Source organism: Talpa europaea (assembly GCF_964194135.1).
Source record: "Talpa europaea genome assembly, chromosome: 16".
NCBI classification, from domain to species: Eukaryota; Metazoa; Chordata; class Mammalia; order Eulipotyphla; family Talpidae; genus Talpa; species Talpa europaea.
The window spans coordinates 50,721,461-50,734,386 of NC_140084.1; the positions used below are offsets into that span (position 1 = coordinate 50,721,461).

Sequence of the window (12,926 nt, forward strand, 5' to 3'; positions counted from 1 at the left end):
CCTTCGGGTCTCTGGGCCAGCTTTGCACCGGGGACTGTCCCCATCTCCAGCGCAATAACGCACACCCGCCTGCACTCCCGTGCACAACAGCGCGTGTGCACACACACACACAACACTCCAACTGCTGCTCCGCAGCACCGCCATCTGCTCTCGCGTTATATGCACCTCCTAGCACAGGCCTCGGTCTGGCTCCCCCACTGCTGTCTCACCGGCGGGTGGGCCAGGCCTGCCGGGTCAGGCCAACCCGCCCGCCCGCTGCTGTGTGCAGGACGCGCTCACACCGCCGGTGCCATGCCCCAGTCACAACCGAGCTTGTCGCATGTAGGTCACCCCACGTCTGGCAACTGACCTGAATGTCTCAAAATCACTGATGAGGCCCGAGCTCCTGGGCGTGACAGTCCAGCCCCATTCCCAGGCGGGGTGCCGGCCCAGCCTTCGCTCCCAGCCCCCCTTCCCGCAGCCCCTCCCCGCACAGCGAGCACCACCCCCGGGATGCGGACGCCCGGCTGAGTGGCAACTTCACGACTTTATTTGTGATGCCTGTGCTTTGTCTCGAAAATACTTCTCCCCCTGCCCGGACAGCGGGCGGGAGGGGGCAGCAAAAATAGAAGACATCCTCGCTATTGCACATGGACTATACACAGCCCACCTGGCCAGGCCGGGGGGCTCTTGGCACATTCTCGGATCCCTGTTGGGGAAGGGGGTGACGGTGGCATCACACGTGAGCAGGGACCTCCGGGCGGCCACTCTGGTCCTGGCTACTGGTCCTGGCACTTCTGGTCCTCTGTTCCTTCCTGGTCCGCCTCCAGCCCTGGGCCCCTCGGCGACGTCCCCCTACCTGGCTTGGCCTCCCCACCTCCATCCTGGCCCTAGACGGCCCCGTGGGCGCTGGGGCTCTGCGCCCACCCAGTCTGGAGGTCCCTGGGGAGGTGATGGCTTCTCAGACGCCCGGGAGCCCTGTCACTCGTTGCGCACGCGGGGAGGGGTGCGTGTGGCAGAAGCAGCTGTATAAATACGGTGCGGGGACTGGCTTCGGCGTCACTTGGAGAGCTTGCTGATGACGCGGATCAGCGCCGCGTTCTCATCCTTGAGCCTCTGGTTGTCGGCTCGCAGGTCGGACAGGGCCTGCGGGGGGCAGGGTCAGCACTGGCCCGGAGCGGCATCCGCGGCCCACAGCCCCCCTGGTGCTTACCTTAAGCTCCTCCTCCAGCTCGGCCGCCTTGCGCTCCAGGGCCCTCCGCTCCTGGAAAACACGGTGTCAGAGGAGGTCAAAGATCAAGTAAGGCTGAGAGGGGTGGGCAGAGGTCAGAGGGCACAGGTCAGTGCAGCCACCTGGGCCTACAGGGCTGGGGACACACCTGCCCCCAGCCAGCAGCCCCTACTCACAAATCGCTCCAGCTCCAGCAGGGCCGGCCTCTCGGCAAAGCGCTCCTGCCTCTGGCCAGGAAAGCAGAAGCACAGGATCAGAGGCTGAGGAGCCCGCCTGGCCCACAGGCCCTGCCCCGGGCCCGGGCCTGGGCACTCAAGCCCCGCCCATGCTCGGGCAGAGCCTGGCAAGACCCGTCCTCCTCCCCACCTGGGGCCGGAGTGGCCATGCCAGACTAGCACCACCGGGGCCCGGGCCTCACCTGCGTGGCCCGTTCCAGCTCCACCTTGAGCTGGGCCAGCTGCAGCGTGGTCTCCGTCAGGGCCTCACGAAGGCGATCATTCTCCACGCGCAGCTCTGCATACAGCTGGGGCACAGGGGAGGGCAGGTCAGCACTGGGCACTGAGGCAGGAAGGGGCAGGCACCAGCCGCGGGACACACCCCCGCCATCAGCTGGGGTCACTGACCTCTCTGAAGCCTCCGTCCAGCTCATCCGACTCGGGCTCAGGCTCCGGGTGCAGGTTCCGCTGCTTGCGGGAGGAGGGGCCAGCCTCAGGGGTGCTGGGTGGGGACAGGGCAGAACATCAGGGGCCAGCCCTGTCCCCCAGACAGGCCAAGCCCATCCCTGCTCCACCTTACCTGGATTGCAGGCTGCCGCCGGCCAGCTCCGCCTCTTCCCCCTGTGGGCAGAGCTGGGGTCAGTCGCATGCCAGCAGGGTCTGGGCCACCCACCCCACCTCCACAGCCACCTGCACCCACCCCTCACCTCTGCCAGCCCCCTCCGCTCCTTGCCGGCCTGGCGGTGCTCCCTGGCCTGCAGGCCCGGGCCCTGGCCCTGCCCCTCAGGCATCTCTGCTGGGGGAGAAGCAGGAATCAGCCCCAACACTGGGGAGGTGACCCCGTGGCGCTCTCAGGGTCCCCGAGAAAGCAGGAGGAATGCAGTAGGAGGGCAGGGAGGCACAAGGAAGGCCCTCGGGACCAGACCTCACCTCTCTGGGGGGGGCCATCAGAGTTCTCCACCCCAGGGACGTGGGGCCGCTGGGAAGGGTCCTGTGGGAGAGGGAGGGCAGGGGAGTCAGGACCCGGGCGTCAGGAACCCCCACTGCCTGTTCACCTAGCCCCTCTCACCAGGCTTTGCAGGCACTTCTCCGGCTCTGGGGCCTTTCCTGCGACCTTCTCTGCTTCCTTCAGGTCCGTCAGAGTCACACCCTGGCCGGCAGAGGGTGCAGTAAGACGCACAGGCTCAGGGGCAGTCCCCCTCAGACCCAGGGTCCAGGTCCCCCGGCCTCCGCCCTCAGACCCAGAGTCCAGGCCCCCGGCCTCCCCACTCAGACCCGGGGTCCAGGTCCCCGGACCCCAACTCAGACCCGGGGTCCAGGCCCCCGGCCTCCCCACTCAGACCCGGGGTCTAGGCCCGGCCCACACCTGAGTGGACCTCCGAGACTGGCGCATGAGGCGAGAGCGAGCTTTCCGCTGAGATTCAGACTCCTCATCCCGCACAGGCATCTGGTAGGACCTGGAAGGATCACGGGTCTCGGGCAGGGACCTTGGACCCCGTCCCCTGCCCGACACCCAGGGGTTGGAGGGTGTGCTGGGACCTTCCGCCGCAGGGGAGCCCGGGCACTCGGGAACGCGGTCTGGGACAGCCAGGGAGAACAGCTGCCCGCCCGGCCGGCCCGCTCACCTCCGCCGATCGCGGGAGTCTGCTGGGGGCGCTGTGGAGGCCGCAGGGACATTTGGCTTCACTGGGGACCCGGGCTCTGGAGTCCTGGAGGAGAGATGGTGACCAACACCTGTGTGACTCCTTACTGGGCAGCCCTGCCCGAGCTGGCCTTGGGGCAGGCGTGGGGGGCCCGGGTCAAGTGCGCGCAGTGAGGACAGACGTGCACCCTCGAAGCACCCCCTCCCCCTCCCCCCGCCCTTCAGGGCACACAGGCCCGGAGGACTAGTGTATGGACAACAGGAGGTGACGGGAGGGGGAACGTGTGTGGCGGGGTGCAGGGTGCAGGCTGAGAGGCCGAGGCCGTCTCCTGTGAACTGTAGTTGATGCACCAGCAGGGAAACTGAAGCAAAGAGCGTGGGGGCAGGGAGCAGACCCCAAGGGCAGGAAGGCCAGGCAGGTCATGCCCAGGCCCTGGGTACTCACAGGGCAGAGGATTCTGGCACCTTCCGGGAGGGGGTGGGGGTAATTCTGGCAAGACGGGGCTCCCTGGCCTGTGGAAACAGGAGGCGAGGGGAGCGGGCGTGCTCCTGGCGCAGGCAGGACTGGCCCGCCCCACCCCACTCACCTGAGCAGACGTCCCTTCCAGCAGGGAGGAGGAGGCGGAGCGCTGCAGCCCGGCCCCCAGGGCATCCTCGGCCCCGGGCCTGTGTGAGGGGCCCAGGGCACCGGAGCTCCCCGTCTTCCGGAGGCCAAATCGCTGGGATAAGGGGGCCTCTTTGGGAGGCTGCAGGACAAGGGAGCAGGTCTGTGACAAAGGTTCCCTCACGCAGAGGGCAGGGCCCCCCAGAGTGCCCCAGACCATCGCATCGGCACCGCCTCCCGGGCACCGCACTCACCACTGGGCTCTGAGGACTGGGGGGGGACAGGGAGGAGACTCCGTTGAGGGTTCTGGGTTCCGCAGGGGGCGGCTCTGTGTGTAGGAAGCCGGGGACGGAATAAGCCAGCTGCCTCTGGGGACCAGCCCTCCTCCCCCAGCCCTCCTCTCCAGGTTCAGGAGCTCCAAGCCTGCCCTCACCTGCGGGGCCTTCTTCTCCCTCTTCTTCGTCGCGGATGGGGGGCCCTCCTGCCCCCCCAGGGCGGCGCTCCTTGGACAAGTCCTGGAGGGAGATCTTCTCTCGGCTGCTCAGTCGACACACAGAACTCCTGGGGGAGAGAGGGTATGGGCACAAGCCCGGGACACGGGCCACCGCCCACCGCGCCGCCCCGCACCACCCCTACCTTCGGTGTCTGCTGCTGGGTGGCAGCTGGGGCTCCTGACCCCGGCTCTGGGAGGCTTCCTTCTGGTTCCGCAGCTGCGAGGGGAAGGGGGCTGCTGGGAGAGGCAGGTGCGGGGGGTGCAGGCCCTCCCTTCTGCCCGGCAGAGGCCCTCGGGCCAGCTGCTCTCTCAGCCCTCTTTACACAGAGGCGCCTGCCCTGGCACTCCCGAAGCTCCGGGCAAGGCGGCCTGTGGAGAAGCTTCCCGACTGCGGGCACTCGCCGCTCACACCCCACCACGGCATCCCCATGCCCACACAACAGTACCCCCTTCAGATGAGGGAACTGAGCCCAGAGGGGTGAGCGACCGGACACGCCCGCCAGGCAAGGCCGGGGCAGGGCCAGGACATGGGCCGGGGCCTGAGCCAGGTCTGACCCACCCCCAGCCTCTCCAGCAGCAGGCCCGGCCGGTGGGAGGCCGCCCAGGGGTGACAAGGCCAGGCTGGGACCGCTGGACCCTGTCAGTGGCTGGAGCCCCCAGGGGGCCCGTCTCCTCGGCGGCCCAGCTGCAGCCCCCACCACTCTCCGGGAGCCCGGGCCTGGGCTGGCAGCGGGGAGGCGCAGGCGCTGCGGGGGTGGGCGCTGGGGACCTCCGAGGGGCCTGGACTCACGTCCTCCTGCTTCCGGGCCAGCTCCTCCAGCAGGCTCAGCACCTCCTCGTCAGCCAGGTCGCAGGGACGCTGGCCCTGGGGGAGCAGGGGGGACGGACGGTGAGGGGCGTGGGCCTGCCCGGCCCCTCCACCTCTCGGGATGCCCCGGCCCTACCGCGTGCGTCAGCGAGTCCATGCCCCCGCCGTGCTCGGCCAGCAGGCGGCAGGCGTCCTCCACGCCCCAGTGGGCCGCCGCGTGCAAGGGCGTCCAGCCATCCCCGTCCCGGAGCTCGGGGTCGTAGCCGGCCTGCAGGAGCAGCCTGCGCAGGGAGGCTCGGGGTCAAGGGCCAGGCCGGGGTGCGGGCCGAGGGTGGATGTCCGCCAGCCGTGCTGGGTGCTGCCGCAGACGCAGCCCCTGGGCACCGGCGACCCATGGGAGCTGGCCAGTAACTACCCCGCCAGCCCCGCCGGGGAAAGGACGACACCGCAGAGGGGCCACCCCGAGAGGGAAAGCGAGTGTCCCAGAGACGACACTGCAGCTCAGCGCAGAGCTTCTCATGGGTGGCCATGCGCCCGCAGGGGACACACCAGCGCCCCGGGGCAGGGGCAGCCGGTGCCCCGGGGTCCTGTCTCCTCAAGTGCACGCCCACCGCCCCACCCCCCAGGGCCCAGATCCGGGCGGGGGTGTTGTGCCAGCACCGCAGGCTTCTGCCATCTGCTCTCGCAACCCCCGGCTCCCGGCTGCCACTCTGGGCTGTTCTCTTAAAAGGGATGGACGGCCGGGCCCCTGCCCTCTCCCAGTGCAGGCCAGCAAGCCCCGCGTGCGGGCATCAGGGGCGTGTGCTGACCAGGCCCCAGGTCAGAGGAGAAAGGCGGCCAGGTCGGGAGCGACCTCACGTCGAGCGGGATGCACCGGGCTGTATCTCGAGGAAGCACACGGCCTCAGCGACAGGTCGGGAGGGACAGGCTGGGCGGTGGGCAGGGCTCAGGGGGCACAAAGAGGGGAGGGGGGCAGGCAGCGAGGCCGCTCACCTCATCACTTCAATGTAGCCCTTGGCGGCGGCCACGTGCAGGGCGGAGGCCCCTGTGCGGGGGTGCCGGGCCTCGGGCATGGCGCCCCCATTCAGCCAGCACTGCGTGTCGTGAAGCAGCAGCTCCTCCTCGGCCCGCTTGGCTGCCTCGACGTCCACGCCTGTGAGGACGGAGGGGTGGGTGGGCCACAGCCCGCGGCCGGAAGCACAGAGCTGGACTGGCCCCCGCGCTCACCCCGGGGCTGGAGGACCCAGACTGGCTGGGGGGGTGAGGGGACCCCAGCTGAGCGCCAGGCACCCAGGTTCCAGCGGAGTTTCCCAGGCTCGCCCGGAGCCTCACATCTGTCGCTAAGCACAAAACCTGCTGGTGGGCAGCCAGTATGCGCCGACCCCCCGCTACCCGGTGCTTGGCCCCGCGTCTCCCTGCCTGTACTGCCCTCGTGACGCATCACAGCGGAGGCAACTAGCCGAGAGCGGCCGGGCCCTGAGCCCTGGGCACCGGCTTCCTCCCACCCCGGGGCGGCGCGGTGCCGCCACCCGGAGCAAGCGGCTCCCCGAGGCCCACGTCTCCGTCCGCTGGACCCCGCGCTGCACGGGTGGACGCCAGAGGCGAGCCAAGTGCAAGTCCACTCCCGACACAGCAGGCGCCGCGGCCCAGGCTGACCGCGACCTGGCACGTGCCCTGCGTCCCTGGGTGAGCCTGGGACAGGCCCAGAGGTTTTTTTTGTCCTTGTGGCAGGTAACGCACGCTTGCCCTTCTGGGCCATTTTCCAGCGTGCAACCCGGTGGCGTGAAGCACAACGCTGGCCCCAGCCCCACCGGCAAGGCCAGAAGGGCCCGCACCTCGCAAAGCAGCAGCTCCGCGCCTGACAGCCCCCCAAGGCGGCACCCATCCTCAAGCCGTCAGGTTCCGGCACCGGCACAAGGCCCGGCGCACTGCAGCCCATGAAGACATCCTTCCTCCCCAAGGCCGGCGCCCACCGCCCACCGCAGACGGGCCCCGCTGGCCTCCGCCCCCCGGCCGCTGAGACAGGGCGATGAGCCCGGGTGTGCCGGTGCAGGGTCGGGGCTGAATGCCGGGCTGGGGGCACAGCCCGCGAGGCGAGGCAGGAAGGGCAGCGAGGCCCCTTGGCCCGTGGCTCCCACAGGCTCCCTGCAGGGCGCGACTCCACCCCATAGGATCGCCCCCGCGCCGCTCTCCAACGGCCCCGGTCGCTGAGCGGCAGTGACCCCGCACCTCCACATCTTGCTCCGGAGGGGCCCCAGCCTTCACCGCGCCCCGCGGAAGGGGACCCGGGCCGTCGGAGAAGCAGCCGGGAGCCGCGGGTCTTCTGCAGAACGCCCGGCTCCAGGGCGCCTGGTGGCCATTCTCACGCCCAGGGGCTGGGGACTCCAGGTGGACACCCCCAGGCAAGGCCCACACGCGGCCTTTTAACTACAAAGGGGGAGATGCCCCCACACGGCACCCGCTGACGACACCCGGCCGAGCTCGAGACGGACAGCGGCACAGGCAGACGCACAGACGGCCCGGCCCCGCTGCCGGCCCCACGCCCTCCGACCAAAACCCGAGGGCGCAGACCTGACCCGGAGGGAGCGGTGGGGCGGGGGACACTCCCAGGCAGGGCCGGTGTGGGCGAGGCGAGGGGGCGGGCGGCGGCTGGCGCAGGGGACAGGCGCAGCCAGGCCAGGCGGTGCCAGCAGCAGGGTCACGCCCCACCCAGTTCCGGGACAGCCCGGTCCCCCGAGATACCGGCCAAGTGTCCAGCGGAGACGCCGACGCCTGCAAGTTATTCTCCATGTGGCTCAGGAAAGGGGGGGAGGGAGAGGGGGTGCTTGTGGGGGGAGGGGCATGTGCCAACAAGTAAAAACCAATGACCTGCCGCTGTGGGATCCCAAGCGCACCCGCAGACAAAAGCTAGGGGCTGCCAGGCTGCGGGGACCCCCTGGCCGCAGGTGGCTGTGGGGAGCAGGGCTCCGGGAGCCTGCCGGGGAGCCGCCTCCAGGCCAGGGCGCTCCCGCCACCCAGACAGCACATGGGGGCAGGATGGCCCCTCCGTCTCCCCACCCTCCAGGGAGGGCACCCCGACCTCGACAGCCACCTCCACACCCCACATGCCAACCCAGCCTCACTCCGCTGGCCCGGCTGGGACCCCCCAAGCCTGGGGTGTCACCCGGGACCCCCACAGCCCCCAGATCCACAGGCCCCGGCTCACACCCGACCTCCCCACCACGGCCCCAGAGGCGGCGCTGCCCTCGCCTCACTACAGGTGAGGCCGGTCACCCCGCCGCGGGGCTGCACCCTGGAGGCCAGCCTGAGGAGCCCGCCTGCGAGCAGGACACTCGCGCCAAGACCCACGTGGCCCGCCCTCCGCAGGCGCTCCTGCTCTGGGCCCGGCGCCACCCGGGGGGAGGGGCAGCGCCAACGCCCCCTTTCACAGGGGTAAACACGGAGGTACAGAGGGCCGGAGAGCGAGGACGGGAGGGGCTGGCGGCCTGGGCCCCCGCACTGGGCCCCAACTTGGGGAGGCAGCACCCCGCAGCCCTCCCAAGGCCCACCTCGGCGGGCGATCTCCGCCCTCAGCAGCCCCTCCATGGCATCTGCCTCAGCCAGGTCCAGGGGCAGGTCCCCATCGCTGTTGACCGCGGCGATGTTGGCCCCGTGGCTCAGGAGGTACCTGGGGGCGGGGGAAGGTCAGGGCGGCCGACCCAGCCCCTTCCTCGAGGCGCGCCCCCTCCCCGCCTCACCTGGCGATGTCCAGGTAGCCGCAGGAGGCGGCCACGTGCAGGGGCGTCCAGCCCTCGTTGTCGGCCTGGTTCACGGTGGCGCCCTGCTCCACCAGGAAGCGCACCACCTCCAGGTTCTCGTCGATGCAGGCCTGGGGGGACACGGCCGTCAGCCCCCGCGCCCGGGCACGGTGGGCACGGGGGGCACAGAGCACATGGCGCGCCGGCCGGGCGGCAGCCCCAGGGCAAGCGGCCATGACATTCCAGGAAGAAACCCGCGGCCCTGCGACTGGCCCTGCGACAGGCCCTGGACAGCACCGGCCGTCCCGAAGGCCCCTCCAGCCACCGGCCGCTCAAGACACCCTGGCTCGCCAAGGCCCAGGTCAGCCGGCATCGCGGCTCGAAGCCCCGACGGAGAGCCCCTGAGCCCTGCGGGCGCTGGCCACCAAGCACCGCGCAGCGCCGGCAGACACGGGTGGCCCAGGCACCACCGCCAGGGCTTCCAGGGGAGAGGCAGGAGAGACCCAGGCTCCCCTCAGGCTCAGGGGTGCAGGCCCAGCCCCTCCTCTCTCAGACCCAGCAGACACTCCAGGAGCTGACGGTGACTGGCCTGGAGGCCTGAGGGGCCTGTCCAGGCCTGGCAAAATGAAGGCGGGTGAGGGTGAGGGTCCAGGGCAGGACCCTGTGGGGGCAGGGGGCCATGCTGGTGTGCCCCAGAGGCCGGCGCGAGGCACGGAGCAGGCCCTCCCATGCGCAGGCCCGCGCGGAGGCGGCGGCTCCGGGACACAGCCCTCCAGTCGGGCGCGTGCAAACGCTGAGGGGGCCGAGCAGGCTCTGGAGCGGGGGTCAGGGAGCCCCCAACTCCTTCACCTCTCCAAGCCGCCCATCTGGAGGGGGGAGGAAGCGACGAGGGCCAAGAGCATGAAGTCATGGAAACTCGGGCTGCGAGGGGCCGCACGTGCCCTGGGAACGGGATGAACTCTGGGCTCGTTTATTTCCATCCGGTTGTCCTGGCGACGGGGGAGGGGGGCACGCAGGCAGCAGGCCTTTCCCTTTCAAGGACCTGGCCCGGCACAGGCACCCCTGTGAACGATGCCTGCCGCCTGGGCACCAGGGACCCGCGGAGCCAGGCCCCACCCCTCCTTCAGGCCGGACTCCAGGCCCAGCTCCCTAAGGACCCAGGAGGGCCCCGCCGCCGCTTCAGACCCAGGAGGCGGCCCAGCCCCTCCCGCTCCAGGCCCGGGTCACTGACTCATGGGGCAATTTCAGGCGGGAGGCGGGGGGGGGGGGGGGGGGGGGGGTACCTGCTGCCAGCACTGCCGCCCGGCCCGAGATCACCGACGCCCAGGCTCCGGGAAGGCTCAGGGGGAAACCACAGCCCAGGAGTCACCACACCTGGGTGGAGCCACCTGGGGGGTGCCCGGGTCTGGCACTTCCTGGGCCTTCGCAGCTGAAACCAGCCAGTCTCAGCAATCTGGCAGGAGCTGGTCACCCACACCTGACACAAGCCCAGCCGCCTCCCCCCACCCCGCGGGCCTGCACCTCGAGACAGGAACTCCCCCTCAGAACCACAGGCGCCCTAACCCTTCTGCACCCTGCACAACCCTGCGAAGTGAATTTCTGCCCTAGAGGGCGTCCCCGCCTGCCCCCTCCCCCGCCCCAACACACGTCTGGCAGCCTGACAGCAGGGCAAGGGCCTCACCAGGGGTCCAGGTCAGGCTTGTGCAGAAGAGGCTTGGCCTGGGGAGCAGGACAAGGAGCCCTGCAGGCAGCTCGAGAGAGCCAAGAGCACAGCCAGGCTGGGGAGACACCGAGGCCTGAGCGCCTCTCCCGGGGTTGCCAATGACGCTGAGACCCTGTGGGACACAGGCAGTGGGGCCTCCCCTGGGCAGGAGGCAAGTCCCGGGCAGCAGGAGGGCGCCTGCAGGGGACAGGCCTGTGGTGTGGCAATGGACAGGGGTAGAGGAAACCCTGGGACCGGCGAGCAGCCAACTCCCCAAAGGAACACCTGCGCCTCAGGGAGGTCCCACACACAGCTGAGCCCTGCTGAGGAGGGACCCGCTCATCCTGTGGGTGAGGAAACTGAGGCACAGTGAGCAAAGACTAACTTAACTGGCAGACACAAAGCTCACGCTGACATCAGAACTCAGGACGGACTGTTTTCCCTAAACCGCTCCACTTTCTGAAACCTGAAAAGGGGGTGTTCCCCATAGTACCTCCAAGATGTCCTTTCCAGGGAGCTCTCTAGCTCCATCAGTAACCAAACCCCAGGGGGTCTGGACCAGTATGGGGAGACCTGCCAGGCAGGGAGAGGGGATAGAGCCTTCTGTGGCTGTCCCCTCCTTGGTGGCACTACTGAGGGGAGAGACAAAAGCCAGAGAGACCTCAGGGGCACAGCAGCACTGGAGGCAGCAATCAAAGTGTCCTGGAAGGGCACAGGGTCAACGCTGCAGAGGGAGAGCACCGGCATGTTCTAGAAACCATGAGAAGGGGCAGAAGAGAGTACACAGTCTACAGGAGGAAGCCACACAGGAGGCAGTGTGGGCAACCCAAATCCACACAAGAGGGTATCCAGGCAGAGGGAGTAAGATGGGCTGGAGAGGTGGCCCAGGAAGAGGTGGGTGCTTTGAGAAGGCCCAGAAAAAGGAAGGTGGTACAGGCCCAACCAAGGGACAGGGACAGAGGAGCTGCCCAGAGACCAAAGCGGCCACAAATGAAGGACTCCAGAGGGAGGCAAGAGGTGGTACAGGCCTTAGGGAAGGAAGAGGGAACCAACTGAATTATGAAGGCATGGGGTTGGACGGGAGATGGCCTGAGGTGACCCAGACTCGGAGAGCATCTGCTTCAAAGGAACGCGGTGGACAGAACCTAGAAAGATGTGGCTGGGGAAGGACACGCATCCTTAGACAGCAACAGATGGCACAGGCCGAGGAGGAAGAGTGAGGAAAGGAAAGGGTGGAACCTGGAAGTCGCGGCATGGAAGGGTCTGGGCCTAGCCAGAGAGGTGGCCCGGGCAGCGACCAGGGAAAAGGAGGCACAGACCCGGGTGAGGAGGCTGCCACTCAGAGCGAGCAGTGCCTGCGTGCAAGGGGAGAAGTGTCACCGGGGGTGAGAAAATAACTGCCGGAAATGGAGGCAGCTTCTGGGCTGGGGAAAGCGGCCCAGGTAAGCGGCGGCCCCTCAGATGGCAGAGAAGAGGTGGCGCCGGCACAGAGAAGGCTGAGGCTGCCTCTCAGCACCAGCAGTGCCTGCCTGCAAGGGGACAAGTGTCACCAGGGGTGAGAAAGAACTGCCGGAAGTGGAGGCAGCTTCTGGGCTGGGGAAGCGGCCCAGGTAAGCGGCGGCCCCTCAGATGGCAGAGAAGAGGTGGCGCCGGCACAGAGAAGGCTGAGGCTGCCTCTCAGCACCAGCAGTGCCTGCCTGCAAGGGGACAAGTGTCACCAGGGGTGAGAAAGAACTGCCGGAAGTGGAGGCAGCTTCTGGGCTGGGGAAGCGGCCCAGGTAAGCGGCGGCCCCTCAGAGGGCAGAGAAGGGGTGGCGCCGGCACGGAGGAGGCTGAGGGCGCCCCGGGCTGGGAAGAGGGCAGGGCGCGGAGGGGCAGCGCCGGGCGACGCCGTCCGAGGGATGGCTGGGGTCGGGGCGCGCGCAGGGGGCGCGGCGGTGCCTGAGGTGGGCGAGGATGCTCGCGGGCCGGGCGGGGCGCTGACCTGGTGCAGGGCGCTGATGCCGTCGGCGTTGGTGGAGTCGAGCACGGCGCGGGCGGGCGGCGGGGCGGCGGGGTCGGGGTCGGGCTCGGCGCCGGGGCCCGGCTCGGCCGCGCGCAGCATCAGGCGCGCCTCGTCCAGGTCGCCGCCCGCGCAGGCCGCCAGGAACTCGGCGGCGCGCTCGAAGCGCACGGTGCGGGCGCGGCGCTCCCCGGGGCCCGGCTCGGCGCCCGCCCGCGCCCCCCACTGCCGCAGCTGCTCCCGCCGCCGCTCGCGGGCCGCCGCCGCCGCGGCGCCCGGGCCCGCCCCCGGGCCGTCCTCGCCGGACATCGCGCCGCCCGCCGCCCGCTGAGGCGCGAGCCCCGCGCCGAGCCCGAGCCGCCGCCCGCCCGCCCGCCCCGGGGGCCGCCGGGAACTGCCGCTCGCCCGGCGCCGCGCCGCCCCGGGCTCTCCCGGCCCCGCCCGGCGCGCACGTCAGCACGTCGCCCCGGGGCGCGCCGGGAAATGGAGTCCGCGGCCCGGAAGGGCGCCCGC

At 70.0% G+C, this 12,926-nt stretch overlaps 1 protein-coding gene across 2 annotated transcripts; it reads right to left on the bottom strand.

Moving 5' to 3' along the window:
* Window positions 1–1,038: 1,038 nt before the first annotated feature.
* Window positions 1,039–12,722, bottom strand: PPP1R12C (protein phosphatase 1 regulatory subunit 12C; the record flags this gene model as incomplete). Of its 2 annotated transcripts, none has more annotated exons than XM_084258023.1 (22): window positions 1,039–1,125; window positions 1,193–1,243; window positions 1,387–1,437; window positions 1,629–1,733; window positions 1,834–1,927; window positions 2,006–2,046; window positions 2,133–2,221; window positions 2,356–2,416; window positions 2,495–2,575; window positions 2,792–2,882; window positions 3,051–3,134; window positions 3,513–3,580; window positions 3,655–3,813; window positions 3,926–3,999; window positions 4,105–4,232; window positions 4,308–4,381; window positions 4,955–5,029; window positions 5,109–5,253; window positions 5,966–6,125; window positions 8,521–8,639; window positions 8,710–8,840; window positions 12,396–12,722. In XM_084258023.1, 22 exons carry the CDS (start codon window positions 12,720–12,722, stop codon window positions 1,039–1,041), a joined length of 2,295 nt encoding a protein of 764 aa, XP_084114149.1. The 2 variants fall into 2 exon arrangements, with proteins under 2 accessions (XP_084114149.1, XP_084114148.1); XM_084258022.1 differs by having other exon boundaries at window positions 3,051–3,170.
* Window positions 12,723–12,926: the final 204 nt, after the last annotated feature.